At 45.2% G+C, this 15641-nt stretch overlaps 1 protein-coding gene across 13 annotated transcripts in view; it reads left to right on the top strand.

The window, feature by feature from the left end:
- Window positions 1-15641, top strand: part of LOC109895887 (AP2-associated protein kinase 1) — a 46525-nt gene that overhangs the window by 21433 nt on the left and 9451 nt on the right. For 3 of the 13 annotated variants that reach the window (XR_004210774.1, XM_020489958.2, XM_020489956.2), the window contains exons 6-18: window positions 78-159; window positions 322-454; window positions 2127-2230; window positions 2780-2859; window positions 2956-3110; window positions 3515-3687; window positions 4928-5121; window positions 5413-5600; window positions 5710-5805; window positions 6217-6312; window positions 12632-12736; window positions 12933-13001; window positions 15393-15569. Coding sequence is in view for 10 of the 13 variants with exons in the window: in XM_020489958.2 (XP_020345547.1) it covers window positions 78-159; window positions 322-454; window positions 2127-2230; window positions 2780-2859; window positions 2956-3110; window positions 3515-3687; window positions 4928-5121; window positions 5413-5600; window positions 5710-5805; window positions 6217-6312; window positions 12632-12736; window positions 12933-13001; window positions 15393-15569 (1652 nt within the window). In the remaining 3 variants the exon portion in view is untranslated. The remainder of the gene's footprint in view (window positions 1-77; window positions 160-321; window positions 455-2126; window positions 2231-2779; window positions 2860-2955; window positions 3111-3514; window positions 3688-4927; window positions 5122-5412; window positions 5601-5709; window positions 5806-6216; window positions 6313-12631; window positions 12737-12932; window positions 13002-15392; window positions 15570-15641) is intronic. The other 10 variants (XR_004210776.1, XM_020489959.2, XM_031830091.1 and 7 more) reach the window with 7 other exon arrangements.

The raw sequence follows: 15641 nt of genomic DNA on the forward strand, positions 1-15641 counted from the left end.
AACAGGTTGGGATGTTGTGGATTTACTGTGCCCTTTGAAGTCCATCCTAAATGAGTGTGCTCCCTTCCCATCTTAAGGTACACTACTCTGTCATACAGAGCCCCAGAGATGATCAACCTTTACAATGGCATGGTCATCACTACAAAGGCAGACATCTGGGTGAGTTGGCATACTGCTGAATCGACATGGGAGATTATGACTGGTTTCTCTCCACTAGAGTTATGTTGGCTTGATGCCAAGTACAGTGTAACTGACTTGCTGGGTTGCAAGTTTTGTGAGGTAATACAAGGTGTGCTGATGTCCACTGTGCTGTCTCTACAGGCTATGGGCTGCCTACTGTATAAACTGTGCTACTTCACCCTGCCATTTGGGGAGAGCCAGGTGGCCATCTGTGACGGCAGCTTCACTATACCAGACAACTCCCGCTATTCCCCGGACATGCACTGCCTCATCAGTGAGTAGCCATCCTCCCTGTCAACTCCTACTGACTGGTCCATGCATTTGTATGTAAGAGAGTTGTCTTTCTGGCTCTGTCTTTCTCTCTGTGCCCCTTCTCGATTACACAGTGCAAGTCCTTTAGTCCACAGAGAGAAATATGCAGTGCATTCAGAAAGTATTCAGACCCCCTGGCTTTTTTCATGTTTTGTCGTTATAGTTTTTCTCCCCTCGTCAATCTACACACAAATAGCCCATAATGACGAAGCAAAAACACATTTTTAGACATTTTTGCTAATTTATTCAAAATAAAATAACCTGAAATGTCACATTTACATAAGTATTCAGACCTTTACTCAGTACTTTGTTGAATCACCTTTGGCAGCGATTACAGCCTCAAGACTTCTTGGGTATGACGCTACAAGCCCGGCACACCTGTATTTGGGAGTTTCTCTCATTATTCTCAGCAGATCCTCTCAAGCTTTGTCAGGTTGGATGGGGAGCGTCGCTGCATAGCTATTTTCAGGTCTCTCCAGAGATGTTAGATTGGGTTCAAGTCCGGGCTCTGGCTGGGCCACTCAAGGACATTCAGAGACTTGTCCCAAAGCCACTCCTGCGTTGTCTTGACTGTGTGCTTAGGGTCGTTGTCCTGTTGGAGGTGAATCTTCGCCCCAGTCTGAGGTCCTCTGTACTTTGCTCCTTTCATCTTTCCCTCAATTCTGACTAGTCTCCCTGTCAGTATGTTGCCACCACCATACTTCACCGTAGGGATGGTGCCAGGTTTCTTCCAGATGTGACGCTTCGCATTCAGGCCAAAGTGTTCATTCTTTGTTTCATCACACCAGAGAATCTTGTTTCTCATGGTCTGAGAGTCCTTTAGGTGCCTTTTGGTAAACTTTAAGCGGGCTGTAATGTGCCTTGTACTGAGTGGCGGCTTCTGTCTGGCCACTCTACCATAAAGGCTTGATTGGTGGACTGCTGCAGCGATGGTTGTCCTTCTGGAAGGTTCTCCCATCTCCACGGAGGAACTCTGGAGCTCTGTCAGAGTGACCATTGGGTTCTTGGTCACCTTCCTGACCAAGGCCCTTCTCCTCCTATTGCTGAGATTGGCCGGGCGGATAGCTCTAGGAAGAGTTTTGGTGGTTCCAAACATCTTCAATTTAAGGATGATGGAGGCCACTGTGTTCTTGGGGAGCTTCAATGCTGCATAAATGTTTTGGTACCCTTTCCCAGATCTGTGCCTCGACACAATCCTGTCTCGGAACTCATGGCTTGGTTTTTGCTTTGACATGCATTGACAACTGTGGGACCTTTATTTTGACAGGTGTGTGCCTTTCCAAATCATGTCCAATCAATTGAAGTTACTACATGTGGACTCCAATCACGTTGTAGAAACATCTTAAGGATGATCAATGGAAACAAGATGCACCTAAGCTCAATTTCGCGTCACTTAGCAAAGGGTCTGAAAACTAATGTAAATAAACTATTTCTGTTTTTATTTTTAATAAATGTGCACATTTCTCTAAAAATCTGTTTTTGCTTTGTCATTATTGGTTATTGTGAGTAGATTTGGGGGTTATTTAATCAAGGCTGTAACGTAATCAAATGTGGAAAAAGTCAAAGGGTCTGAATATTTTTCGAATGCACTGTCAGTATCATAATTACCAACCATGTTTTCTTCCATTCATCAGGATACATGCTGGAGCCTGACCCAGAGCTGAGACCAGATATCTACCAAGTGTCCCACTTCTCCTTCAGGCTGGCCGGGATAGAATGCCCCATCCGGAACGTACATGTAAGTCACCTCACCCTCAGTAACGACAACAGGACTAGAAAATCTCCCCGGAGACGAAGGTTACAACCAAATAATTCAAAGAGCGAAAATGTAGAGGAACTTTTAACTTTATTTGAATTGTTACCTTGCCCTCCAAAATGCCAGGTGTAATGTTATTTAATTTCAAATGTAATAAGCTTCCACATTTTACTAAAGTTTTATTCATGTCTAATCTTTTTGGAAAGCAACATAAGTCTAGTGAAAATGCCAGAGGATGGGGGAACAAGGAGCTTTGTGGTTGTTGCCAGTTGGCTGCCCTCCATCCCCCAGGCCCCTTTGCTTTGCATTGAAGGAGCAATGTCAGCACTGAATCATCTGACACAGCACATTTCAGACGTCATTCCCAGTGGACATTCAAGAAGTTATTCAAGAAGTTATAATGATAAAGGGTTCTTGTTGCCTCGCTGTGACAAAAGGAAAACCATTACAATAGAAATCGGAGTGAAGCTGATTGATTAAAATTGAGTAGCATATATAAGCATACTACTGAAACTCTTCTCACCTTCACAGAACTCTCCTATTCCTACAAAACTCCCTGAACCAATCAGAGCCAGCGACGCTGTGGCCAAAAAGAGTCAATCCAAAGCCAGGTAAGTGAGGGGCATGAGAAACGGGGCTTTTTTATAGTTACAGATGTAAAGCTCCGGCAAAGGATAATCTGGCCTGCCCTTCCTCTCCCCTCCCAGGCTCTCAGACCCTGTCCCCACAATGGAGACGTCCATCACGCCCCGTTCACGCCCTAAAGCTGGAGGGGCCCAGTCCATAGGCATCCTGCCCATCCAGCCGGCCCTCACCCCACGCAAGAGACCCAACATGGCTGCAGGAGGGCCCCAGTCCATAGGTACGCATTAACTACTTTCTGTACCTGCTTTGTTTCTCAGTCACAGCTTGAACCACAACGACCTGATGATGTGGTGAGCAGAGAGGTGAGGCCTGCTAGCAGAGGAAGTCTCTTATCCTGTAACAAAACACTCACCAAGATAGACATCCTGTATTGAGCTTGATGTATTGAACTGTTCCAAGTGTTTGGCTGACATAACATGGCCTTGTAATCCCAGTGGTTCAATTTGTCTGTCCGGACAAGGCTTTAATAGTCTATTAATGAGCCCGTGAAGCCCCTGTAGTCTCTCTGAGCCCTTCTGTCCATCTGCTTGTATAGAGACAGATAGTAGCTGCAAGCTTGTCTGCTTTAGTCAATTGTTATGTCACCCTTACAAGACAAGCATCTTTTCCCCTGTACTACAGGTGTTTTAGGCACCGCCCAGCCTGCAGTTGCTGTCCAATTAGTCCAGCAGGTCACACCCCCACTGGCTCAGACCGCCCCTTCGCAGCCCATGGCCACGCCCCAGCATCAGCAGGGTCTCTTCATGAAGCAGCAGGCTGCAGCTTTCTTCAGCCCACAGCAGCAGACCAACCAGGTGGGCATATTACCTTGTGTTTGAGCTTCTTAACATATCAGAGTATCTTTTTACCATTTGCCAATAATATTAAGTCATTTGTTTTTTATGTATCTGTTTATTGCCTTCTAACTTATGATATTTCTATGGAGTGCACTTTTAGCAGGACCTCTGAATGACCTTGTGGTTTTGAATGAAATTGAATCCAACTGAATAACGTTATTGACTTTCCAGTAACTCATCTGATCTGTTCATTAAAATACACTGACATGTCATGTTTAACAAAAATCCAACTGCAAAAATGACAACTTTCATGAAAAACACATAAAAAGCAGCCAGCTGGCCCTGCGGCAGACCTCCCCCTCCCCCCAATCAGCAGCACCCCCTCAGCTTGCAGCCACAGGACCTGCACTTGACTGACTCTGAGCCCACAGTAACCCCCCTCCCCTCTGGCAGCCTGCTGCCTTGTGGGAGAGGGAGGGCTAACAGCCCCCTCCCCTCTGGCAGCCTGCTGCCTTGTGGGAGAGGGAGGGCTAACAGGCCCCTCCCTTCTGGCAGCCTGCTGCCTTGTGTGACAGGGAGGGATAACAGGCCCCTCCCCTCTGGCAGCCTGCTGGTCTGTAGGACAGGGAGGGCTAACAGGCCCCTCCCCTCTGGCAGCCTGCTGCCTTGTGGGACAGGGAGGGCTAACAGGCCCCTCTCCTCTGGCAGCCTGCTGGTCTGTAGGACAGGGAGGGCTAACAGGCCCCTCTCCTCTGGCAGCCTGCTGCCTTGTGGGACGGGGAGACTAACAGGCCCCTCTCCTCTGGCAGCCTGCTGGTCTGTAGGACAGGGAGGGCTAACAGGCCCTGACTCTCTGTCTGGGGCCTTAGAATCTAGCTAATCACCTAACACTGAAGACAGCCATTTCATGCTTTGCATAGTGATCAAATAGGATTCAGAAGCTGTCTAGCTGCTTTTCCTTTCACTGTAGTTATAATGTTTAAAGTTGTCATGAAACGTCTGTCACTGGAACCTGTCAACACTCAGTTCTGTCTCCTTTAGAATGTATTGTTCTAAATCCAATATGAATCAATAACATCCTGAAAACCATCCTTTGGTATTTTGCCACTAACTAACCATGTCTTTTCACTAACCAATAGAATAGCTAATCAACTTGAATCAGCCTGTAATTTTCTTCCTTCTCTCACTGATATTGATATTTGGTGTGATATTTTTCTTATCTCCATATTAAACCCTTTCTCTCGCTCTCTCCTCCCAGCATCTGGCTCCTGGACGTGGGCTCCATAAGGTTGGCACCCTGACACCCCCCTCCTCCCCAAAGATGCCCCCCCGAGGCAGTCACAGACGCATCCTGAGTGACGTCACCCACAGTGCTGTGTTTGGGGTCCCAATCAGCAAGTCAACCCAGCTACTGCAGGCGGCTGCAGCAGAGGCCAGCCTCAACAAGTCCAAGTGAGCTGAATTAACCCATCTCAATGAACTGAGGAATCAACTGTCCATTCATTAGAGAGAGAGAACGAACAAACACACAGGCATTCATTCAGAGAACCCTTTAAACACTCCCTTTTATAGTTCAACACAGGAATAAACAGTCCTTTCAATCTACAAATAACTTAATAGTCTTTTTAATCACCCATATTTGTATGCATGTTTTATATTTGGCACATACTTGTTTGTACTTGAGATAAATGAGATGGATGGTTTCCACTGCAACCTTTTTGTGTTTTCCTGTGTGTGTTGTAGGTCAGCAAGCACCACCCCCTCTGGCTCCCCCTGCTCCTCCCAGCAGAGTGTGTACCAGCCAGGGGAGGGCGGTGCCCAGACAGCCCCCTCTGTACCCACTGGCAGCTGGAACCCTTTTGGTGATGACAACTTCTCCAAGCTCTCTGCAGAGGAGCTGCTCAACAAGGACTTTGCCAAGCTGGCCGAGAGTAAGACCACAAAGTCCAGTCTGTGTATAGACATCTACAAGCGCAATGGATAGATAGGTCAATTATCAGAGGTGATGTTGTTTTCTAATTGTGTTTGTCTTTATGACAGCTACAACAGGGGAGAGGGCCAGCCTCTCCACAGAGAACCTCATCTCAGGGCTGCAGCCTGTCTCTGCTGCTGGGGCCACATGCAAGGCTTTCCCAGGTAAGACCCCACGTGTTCACCTTCCTCTCTCTCCCTGTGTCATACAGACGTCATTATTTCCCATGTGGGGTCCTTGTGATTTTTTTCTGCCGGCTTCTTCTCTGTAAATCTTTATTTTGAAGGCAGATGTTTCTCCAGCTCTGTAGAATTCTTTCATAGAGATGTATCGGTCTGAGCTGTTAAGTGAACCTCTCCAACCTTACTATGAGACAATTTTCTGAGCCCAACCCAAACCCAATTACTGTGGGTAATTTTTTCTCTTCAGCGCTGTTGTCCTCTTACATCTTGTTGACTTTCTATTAGATCAGTAACTGTCATAACCTGACCATCCCGTCTTCTCCAACATCCTTCCTCTCCCTATTCTCCTGCTTTCTCTCCTCCTTTCTCTCGTTCTCCCTGTGTAATGTTAAGCTGAGAGAACTGCTGACATCCTGGGTTTGGATGCAGGCTCAGCGATGTTGAGTGTCCCGGACCCCTTTAACGCCCTCTCCCTCTCTGACACCACAGGTAACGCCCTTTCCCAGCATGCAACATTGTTGTGGAATGTGTTAGAAGGTTCCACTTCTCAGTCCTGCCAGGATCCATACTTTACCATTAATCCTCCATCCAGTGTGTTTCAATTCCTGCACATAGATGTTCCGGAGACACTCATGTTGGTGGATTGTATGTGTCCTATATCTAATGTTTAAAGCCATTGTTTATAACATGAGTCTGGGGTGACATGGCTTTGCTCATTAGTCCTGTTGTCCCTGTCCTGTTAGTGTCATTGATTCCCTTTCTGTTCCTATGAATAGAGACCTTAGCTGGATCGCCTCACACTTGTGGACCCGTGCCTCTGACTACTGTTGCCTGGTTACCTGAAGGACACATTCTCCTTTGTTAATCGGATTGCTGTTCCTCTGGAGGTGCTTGCTTTAGAATGCCTCTGTCACTGAGAACATTGGGAAAGTTCAGCATCACATCTGAGCTCTTATTTCAGTTGGTAGTTGATTGCTTTTCAAAATGGCTCTGGGGCAATACTCTGTCCTCAGTTTGTCTTAGCCCGGGCTAGGCTGTATTCCCTGTATGGCCCACATAATCGCTCCAATGACAGTCAGTGGATGCCAGTGTTGTCAGTTAGTGGGGACTGAGCTGAGGGGTTAAAAGGCTGCCTGCGGCTGTTACATAATCTGGGTGTGGTTAATCTTTTCTGTCCTCTCCCCACACACACAGTCTTCTACACAGGTCACAAACAGAGTGAGAGCACTGAGGATTTACTGGCACACAGCACTGGTAGAGCCCACAACAGGAACTGCACCCCTGCTGTTAGGAAAGCACTGCACAGTGTCTACAGGAGTTCATATAGCCACAGGCCAGATGTAAAGCCCTTTCAGAAGGGATGGCCATACTGTCTAGTCTAGTTATTCAATTCTCATATGAAATGTGAGAAAGCGATTGGAAAGAGAACCCATTTCCTCACAGGTCAGTGCATGCTGCTGTTATATGGTGCCGCAAGAGCAGTACACCAGAGCCATACAGCTACACCGAACAAAAATATATTAACACAACATGCAACAATTCATATAAATATTTAATGAGGCCCTAATCTATGGATTTCACATGACTGGGAATACAGATATGCATCTGTTGGTCACAGATTGGGCTGTTGCGGTGAGTGTATTACCGCCACACCGGCGGTCACGAGTCATGACGGCAGTCGAATTCCACATGACCGTTTAGTCACGGAAATTAGGCTTCTACAAGCTCTGATGTTGCTGATGGTCATTAGTAGCCTACTAAACATGCTAACTGCCTGGTACTCAGCACTCTAGTGTCCCTCTAATCACTCTGACATCAATGAAAATCTATTTGAAAATCTAATCAAACATTTCATGAGAGCCCATGAGCTAATTTTGCGTAACATTTCTATAGGCTATGAAATTGCGGGTGATGGCCTCTAATAATAAGACATGGATCCCATCAGCTTTCTATAGACTAGGCCTACTATATTTATTTCTCAACTTTCCTAATATTAGGCACATTGCTTATATTTACAACAGGAGTAATGCCTACCTGGCTGTAATTAAAATAAACCATGATGAAAAGCATCCTCCATTCGATATTTAAGTGCACAGATGACGTACAGTTGAAGTTGGAAGTTTACATACATCTTAGCCAAATACATTTAAACTACGTTTTTCACAATTCCTGACATTTAATCTTAGTAAAAATTCTATGTTTTAGGTCAGTTAGGATCACCACTTTATTTTAAGAATGTGAAATGTCAGAATAATAATAGATTTATTTCAGCTTTTATTTCTTTCATCACATTCCCAGTGGGTCAGACGTTTACATACACTCAATTACAAATACAATTAGTATTTCGTAGCATTGCCTTTTAAATAGTTTAACTTGTGTCAAACGTTTTGTGTAGCCTTCCACAAGCTTGCCACAATAAGTTGGGTGAATTTTGGCCCATTCCTCCTGACAGAGCTGGTGTAACTGAGTCAGGTTTGTAGGCCTCCTTGCTCGGACATGTTTTTTCAGTTCTGCCCCCAAATTTTCTGTAGGTTTGAGGTCAGGGCTTTGCGATGGCCACTCCAATACCTTGACTTTGTTGTCCTTAAGCCATTTTGCCACCACTTTGGAAGTATGCTTGGGGTCATTATCTATTTGGAAGACCCATTTGCAACCAAGCTTTAACTTCCTGACTGATGTCTTGAGATGTTGCTTCAATATATCCACACAACTTTCCACCCTCATGATGCCATCTATTTTGTGAAGTGCACCAGTCCCTCCTGCAGCAGAGTACCCCCACAACATGATGCTGCCACCCATGTGCTTCAATGTTGGGATGGTGTTCTTCGGGCTTGCAAGCCTCCCCCTTTTTCCTCCAAACATAACGATGGTCATTATGGCCAAACAGTTTTATTTTTGTTTCATCAGACCAGAGGACATTTCTCCAAAAAGTACGGTCTTTGTCCCGCAGTTGCAAACCGTAGTCTGGCTTTTTTATGGTGGTTTTGGAGCAGTGGCTTCTTCCTTGCTGAGCGGTCTTTCAGGTTATGTCGAAATAGGACTAGTTTTACTGTGGATATAGATACTTTTGTACCTGTTTCCTCCAGCATCTTCACAAGGTCCTTTGCTGCTGTTCTGGGAATTTTTTGCACCACAGTAGTTAATCTCTAGGAGACAGAATGTGTCTCCTTCCTGAGCAGTATGACGCCTGCGTGGTCCCATGGTGTTTATACTTGCGTACTGTTGTTTGTACAGATGAACGTGGTACCTTCAGGCATTTGTAAATTGCTCCCAAGGATGAACCAGACCTTTTGGAGGTCGACAATATTTTCTCAGATCTTGGCTGATTTCTTTTGATTTTCCCATGATGTCAAGCAAAGATTGGTTTACTTTCGGCGCCGACAGAGATGGCCGCCTCGCTTATATGCATTATTTAGTTTTTTATGTGATATTTCTTAAATTGTTACCCCAGAAAATATTAGGTGTAATTACATAGTCGGGAGGAACTATTGGATATAAGAGCAACGTCAACTCACCAACATTACAACCAGGAATACGACTTTCTTGAAGCGGATCCTCTGTTTGGTCCACCATCCAGGACAATGGATCGGATCCCAGCCGGCGACCCAAAACAACGGCGCCGCAGAAGGGGCAGACAGAGCGGTCTTCTGGTCAGGCTCCGTAGACGGGCATATCGCGCACCGCTCCCGAGCATACTACTCGCCAGTGTCCAGTCTCTTGACAACAAGGTAGACGAAATCCGAGCAAGGGTTGCCTTCCAGAGACAGCAGAGAATGTAACGTTCTTTGTTTCACGGAAACATGGCTCACTCGGGATACGTCATCAGAGTCGGTACAGCCACCCGGCTTCCTCACACATCGCGCCGACAGAAACAAACATCTCTCTGTTAAGAAGAAGGTCGGGAGTGTATGCCTTATGATTAACGAGACGTGGTGTTATTATAACAACATACAGGAACTCCAGTCCTTTTGTTCACCTGACCTAGAATTCCTTACAATCAAAACATTTGATCTTTAATTTCAGCTCATGAAACATGGGACCAACACTTTACATGTTGCATTTATATTTTTGTTCAGCATAAATAAAGCTCTGGAGTTCAGACTTTGTCATAGCAGTTTATCATTGACCTGTGACCTATGACCTCTATCCCTTAGTAAAGGGGGCAAATGGGCAGCTGTGCTGTGTCATATTCTGAGCCCCCTGCCCCTGCCCCAGGTCCTCTGCCCCCCTGTCTCTCCATAGCAGCCAGTGACCTGTAAGTATGTATTGAGTTTAGGTTTTGACCCAGAAGATACTTACTCACATGCATGCACCTGGTTTGCACTGTTTGGATGCACTAACCTGCTGGAGAGGCACATCCTGAAGGCAGTCCTCCTGATTTGTCTGTGGCACGGAGCTGGGACACCCAGCAAAGTTACTTATTAACAAGGATGCTGTCAGTCAGGTGTCTAACAGTGCTGACTGATCCAACACTTGTTCAGTGATGAAAGTGGAGAAGAGACGTGTAAAGACGGTCAGTGATGTAGGCCTAGTCTGTGGAATGGTGCTATGGTAGCTAACCTTTTTTGTTGAGTGATGCTGAAATTTTGCTCTTTAGTCCGTCAACTAATGAGCCAATAAAGATGAAATACTGACTAGCTGCTGTGTGTTTGTATTCGTCTCCACGTCGTTGGTTGGTGGGATGGAATGATGTGTTGGTGATTTAAGGTTAGCAGTCCTTTTGAAGGCATGCTGTTTTTCTCCAATACTTGTTTGACATGAATGGTATTACCCGCCTGAAATTAACATGTCCTCTACTCAAGCATGGTCTGTGCACTCTCATCACCCTAGGAGTGATTTAGTTTTTCCTAACCTTCGAATGTGCCTGCTGAAGGAGTAAAGGAAAAGACCGGTGTCTTCATATCATTACTCATGGTAAAATACCCAGCCAATAGAATGACTTTGCAAACGTTACCAACTAATTCTCACCTTGATAGTATAACGATCATGTTCTCATTTGTACTTAGATGAGCCTAGTGTACGTACAGTGCATTCGGAAAGTTTTCAGACCCCTTCACTTTTTCCACATTTTGTTATGTTACAGCCTTATTCTAAAATGGATTAAATAAAAATGTTCCTCATCAATCTTCACACAATACCCCATAATGACACAGTGAAAACAGGTTTTTAGAAAATTGTGCTAATTTATTTTAAAAAAGAGGTATTCAGACCCTTTGCTATGAGACTCAAAATTGAGCTCAGGTGCATCCTGTTTCCATTGATCGTCCTTGACATGTTTCTACAACTTGATTGGAGTCCACCTGTGGTAAATTCAATTGATTGGACATGATTTGGAAAGGCACACACCTGTGTATATAAGCACAGTTGACAGGACATGTCAGAGCAAAAACCAAGCCATGAGGTTGAAGGAATTATCCATAGAGCTCTGAGACAGGATTATGTAGAGGCACAGATCTGGGGAAGGGCACCAAAACATTTCTGCAGCATTGAAGGACCCCAAGAACACAGTGGCCTCCTCCATTCTTAAATGGAAGAAATTTGGAGCCACCAAGACTCTTCCTAGATCTGTCTCTCTGGCCACACTGAGCAATCGGAGGAGAAGGGCCTTGATCAGGGAGGTGACCAAGAACCCGATGGTTACTCTGACAGAGCTCCAGAGTTCCTCTGTGGAGATGGGAGAACCTTCCAGAAGAACAACCATTTCTGCACCAACCAGGCCTTTATGGTAAATTGGCCAGATGGAAGCCACTCCTCAGTAAAAGGGACATGACATCCTACTTTAAAAAAATAATGTATTTAACCTTTAACTAGGCAAGTCAGTTAAAAACAAATTCTTATTGTCAATGACTGCCTTCCCCAGCCAAACCCAGATGATGCTGGGCCAATTGTCCACCTCCCTATGGGACTCCCAATCATGGCGAGTTTTGATACAGCCTGGAATCGAACCAGGGTCTGTAGTGGCACCTCTAGCACTGAGATGCAGTGCCTTAGACCACTGCGCCACATGGGAGCCCACTTGGAGTTTGTCTACTTTGAACCATGGTGGTGGCAGCATCATACTGTGGGAATGTTTTCAGGTGGCAGGGACTGGGAGACTAGTCAGGATTGAGGGAAAGATGAATGGACCAAAGTACAGGGAGAGATCCTTGATGAAAACATGCTCCAGATTGCTCAGGACCTCAGACTGTGGCGAAGGTTCACCTTCCAACAGGACAAGGACCTTATCCACACAGCCAAGACAACGCAGGAGTGGCTTTGGGAAAAGTCTCAATGTCCTTGAGTGGCCCGGTCTTGAACCCGATCGAACATCTCTTTAGAGACCTGAAAATAGCTGTGCAGCGATGCTCCCCATCCAACCTGACAGAGCTTGGGAGGATCTGCAGAGAAGAATGGGAGAAGCTCCACAAATACAGGTGTGCCAAGCTTGTAGCGTCAGACTCAAGGCTGTAATCAAAGCCAAAAGGGTCTGAACACTTATGTAAATGTTATATTTCAGTGTATTTTTTTTAAAATAAATGTTCAAAAATGCCAAACAGTTTTTGCTTTTTCATTATGAGATATTGTGTGTAGATTGATGAGGGGGAAAAAAATATTCAATCAATTTTAGAATAAGGCTAACGTAACAATGTGGAATAAGTCGAGGTGTCTGAATACTTTCCGAATGTACTGCATCTTCCCTTGTCCTCAGTCCTACATCGTCTCCCTTTTTCTCTCCCTGCTAATCTTTTTCTAATGCACATTCTCTTCTCTTTCAATGCCTTCCTCCCTGTCCTGTCCTCTCCTCTCGTCCCCCCTGTCCCTCTCACAGAGAAGCTGATTGAGGGACTGAAGTCCCCTGAGACATCTCTGCTGCTCCCTGACCTTTTACCCCTGGCTGACCCCTTCAGCAGCTCTGCAGAGGGCAACAGCAATGGTAACAGGCTCTTCTGCCTGTCTGCATGCCTTCCTCTCCCCTTCCTGTATCCTCTCCACACATGAGATGTTTCAGGTTGTTTATGAACTGAAGTCTGTCTCATCTACCTTTTATTCTCTGGAGCTGGGAGCTCTTTGGTTTCCTCTCTCTTCTCATTCATTTCCTTATTTGACCGTGTCTCCTCCTCTTTCATCAGCAGTGAAGGCTGAGATGTGTGTGGACTCTCTCATCCCGGGCCTGGATACAGTCTCAGCCAGCCTGCCAGGTTAGTGCCCTGTACTGTACCTTACTGTTCTTACCACACATTTGTGTCAGCCTTAAATAATATAGGCAATGTTATTACATTATCACTTGGCTTGCATTAATTAATATGACGTGTGCTCTGTGTGGTGCCACAAGGTAATGAGTTATTGGGATAACACTAAGATTGAATGGTTTTTTTTCTGGCACCAACATCATACAGGGATATGATTCTTAGTTCAGGAGCTCTGTTGCCGTTTCCTTTGTGTTAACTATTGCTTGGTGTTGAAAGGACCAGGTAATTTATCAGTAACCTGCGCAAACATACCCTGCCAAGGATAGCTGACAGGTTTCCCTGCACCAAATTAATATTCCCTGTCACCATTTCTTCAATGCTGTCCACTAAACTGTCTGGAACGGTTGCGACAGTGAGTGTCTAGGTTTATTGCAAGGATCCGTTACCATGATGTACTCTTGAGGGCGAACAGGAAAACATTTGCAGTGCACTTTTAATTAGAATTGCTGATTCTGCTCCAGATAAACTTGAGCACAGTGTGAATATTTGTGTCATGACTGACATTCCCCAGTGAATGTAGGCTGAATCTGGGGGCAAGGCCGCTACTGCTGAGTGATAGGGGCAGCAGACACGCTCTGAGTTTGACCTCTCAACATCACGCAGTAGGCAGTTTTTCCCTCCTCTCCCACCTTTTGCTAGTAGTGTCAATCTGCTCCTCTAGAGGGCACCAATGGTCCTGTCATTGGTCCAACTCCTACATACAGCAAAGTACCACTACTAGTCTGGGGTTTGATCAGGGGATATCTACTTTGAGGATGGACATACAGTACCAGTCAAAAGTTTGGAAGCACCTACTCATTCCAGGGTCTGTCTTGACTTTTATTTTTGTAGAATAATAGTGAAGGAATCAAATCTATGAAATAACACATGGAATCATGTAGTTACCAAAAAAGTGTTAAACATATCAAAATATATTTTATATTTGAGATTCTTCAAAGTAGCCACCCTTTACTGTGATAACAGCTTTGCACACTCTTGGCATTCTCTCAACCAACTTCATGAGGTAGTCACCTGGAATGCATTTCAATTAACAGGTGTGCCTTGTAAAAAGTTAATATGTGGACTATCATTCCTTCTAAATGTGTTTGAGCCAATCCGTTGTGTTGTGACATGGTAGGGGTAATATACAGAAGATAGCTGTATTTGGTAAAAGATCAAATCCATATTATGGCAAGAACAGCTCAAATAAGCAAAGAGAAATGACAGTCCATTATTTTAAGACATGGTCTGGAAAATGTCAAGAACTTTTAAAGTTAATTCAAGTGCAGTCGCAAAAACTATCAAGCACTATGAATAAACTGGCGCTCATGAGGACTGCCACAGGAATGGAAGACACAGAGTTACCTCTACTGCAGAGGATAAGTTCATTAGAGTTTTAACAGAACCTCCGATAGCACCCAAATAAATGCTTCAGAGTTTAAGTAACAGACACATCTCAACATCAATTGTTCAGAGGAGACTGCGTGAATCAGGCCTTCATGGTCAAATTCCTGAAAAGAAACCACTACTAAAGGACACCAATAATAAGAAGAGACTTGCTAGCACCAAGAGACACGAGCAATGGACATTAGATTGGTGGAAATCTGTCCTTTGGTTTGGTGAGTCCAAATTTGAGATTTTTGGTTCCGACCACCGTGTCTTTGTGAAACGCAGAGTAGATGAATGGATGATCTCTGCATGAGCGGTTCCCACCGTGAAGCATGGAGGAGGTATGATGGTGTGGGGGTGCTTTTCTGGTGGCACTGTCAGTGATTTTATTTAGAATTCAAGGCACACTTAACCAGCATGGCTACCACGGAATTCTGCAGCGATACTCCATCCCAACTGGTTTGCGCTTAGTGGGACTATCATTTGTTTTTCAACAGGACAATGACCCAACACACTTCCATGCTGTGTAAGGGCTATTTGACCAAGAAGGAGAGTGATGGAGTGCTGCATCAGATGACCTGGCCTACACAATCACCCAACCTCAACCCAATTGAGATGGTTTGGGATGAGTTGGACCGCAGAGTGAAGGAAAAGCAGCCAACAAGTGCTCAGCATATGTGGCAACTCCTTCAAGATGGTTGGAAAAGCATTTGAGGTGAAGCTGGTTAAGATTGTGCAAAGCTGTCAAGGCAATTTTGTAGTTTTGATGTCTTCACTATTATTGTAGACAATAGTGCAAATAAAGAAAAATCCTTGAATGAGTAGGTGTGTCCAAACTGTTGACTGGTACTGTATTTCTGAGAGTATGAAGCTCATTTTGGTCTAAACTATTTTCTGTGCTTAGGCTAATGGGCTTTCATTTTCGTTCCTTCTTCCTCTCTCCATCTTAACCCCTGGCCTCCGCTCCCTCAGACTCTCTGGCTGGAGAGGACTCTCTGCTGGGCTGCTCTCTGCTGTCTCACACCTCCACCCCTGGGGATCAAACTATCTGTGCACCACCCTCCTCCTGCTCCTCTGCCCCTCCTGGCTCTGCTTCCTGTCTGGACAAGCTAGCTCCAGTCTCATTTGGCACTGCCCAGACATCTGCTGGTAAGACCTCTCTCCAGCTGTCATATATTGCATACCTGTGGTGAAACTCCTCACAGCAAGTCTGACCTCTGA

The sequence above is a fragment of the Oncorhynchus kisutch genome, linkage group LG8, assembly GCF_002021735.2.
Source record: "Oncorhynchus kisutch isolate 150728-3 linkage group LG8, Okis_V2, whole genome shotgun sequence".
In the NCBI taxonomy this organism is placed as follows: domain Eukaryota; kingdom Metazoa; phylum Chordata; class Actinopteri; order Salmoniformes; family Salmonidae; genus Oncorhynchus; species Oncorhynchus kisutch.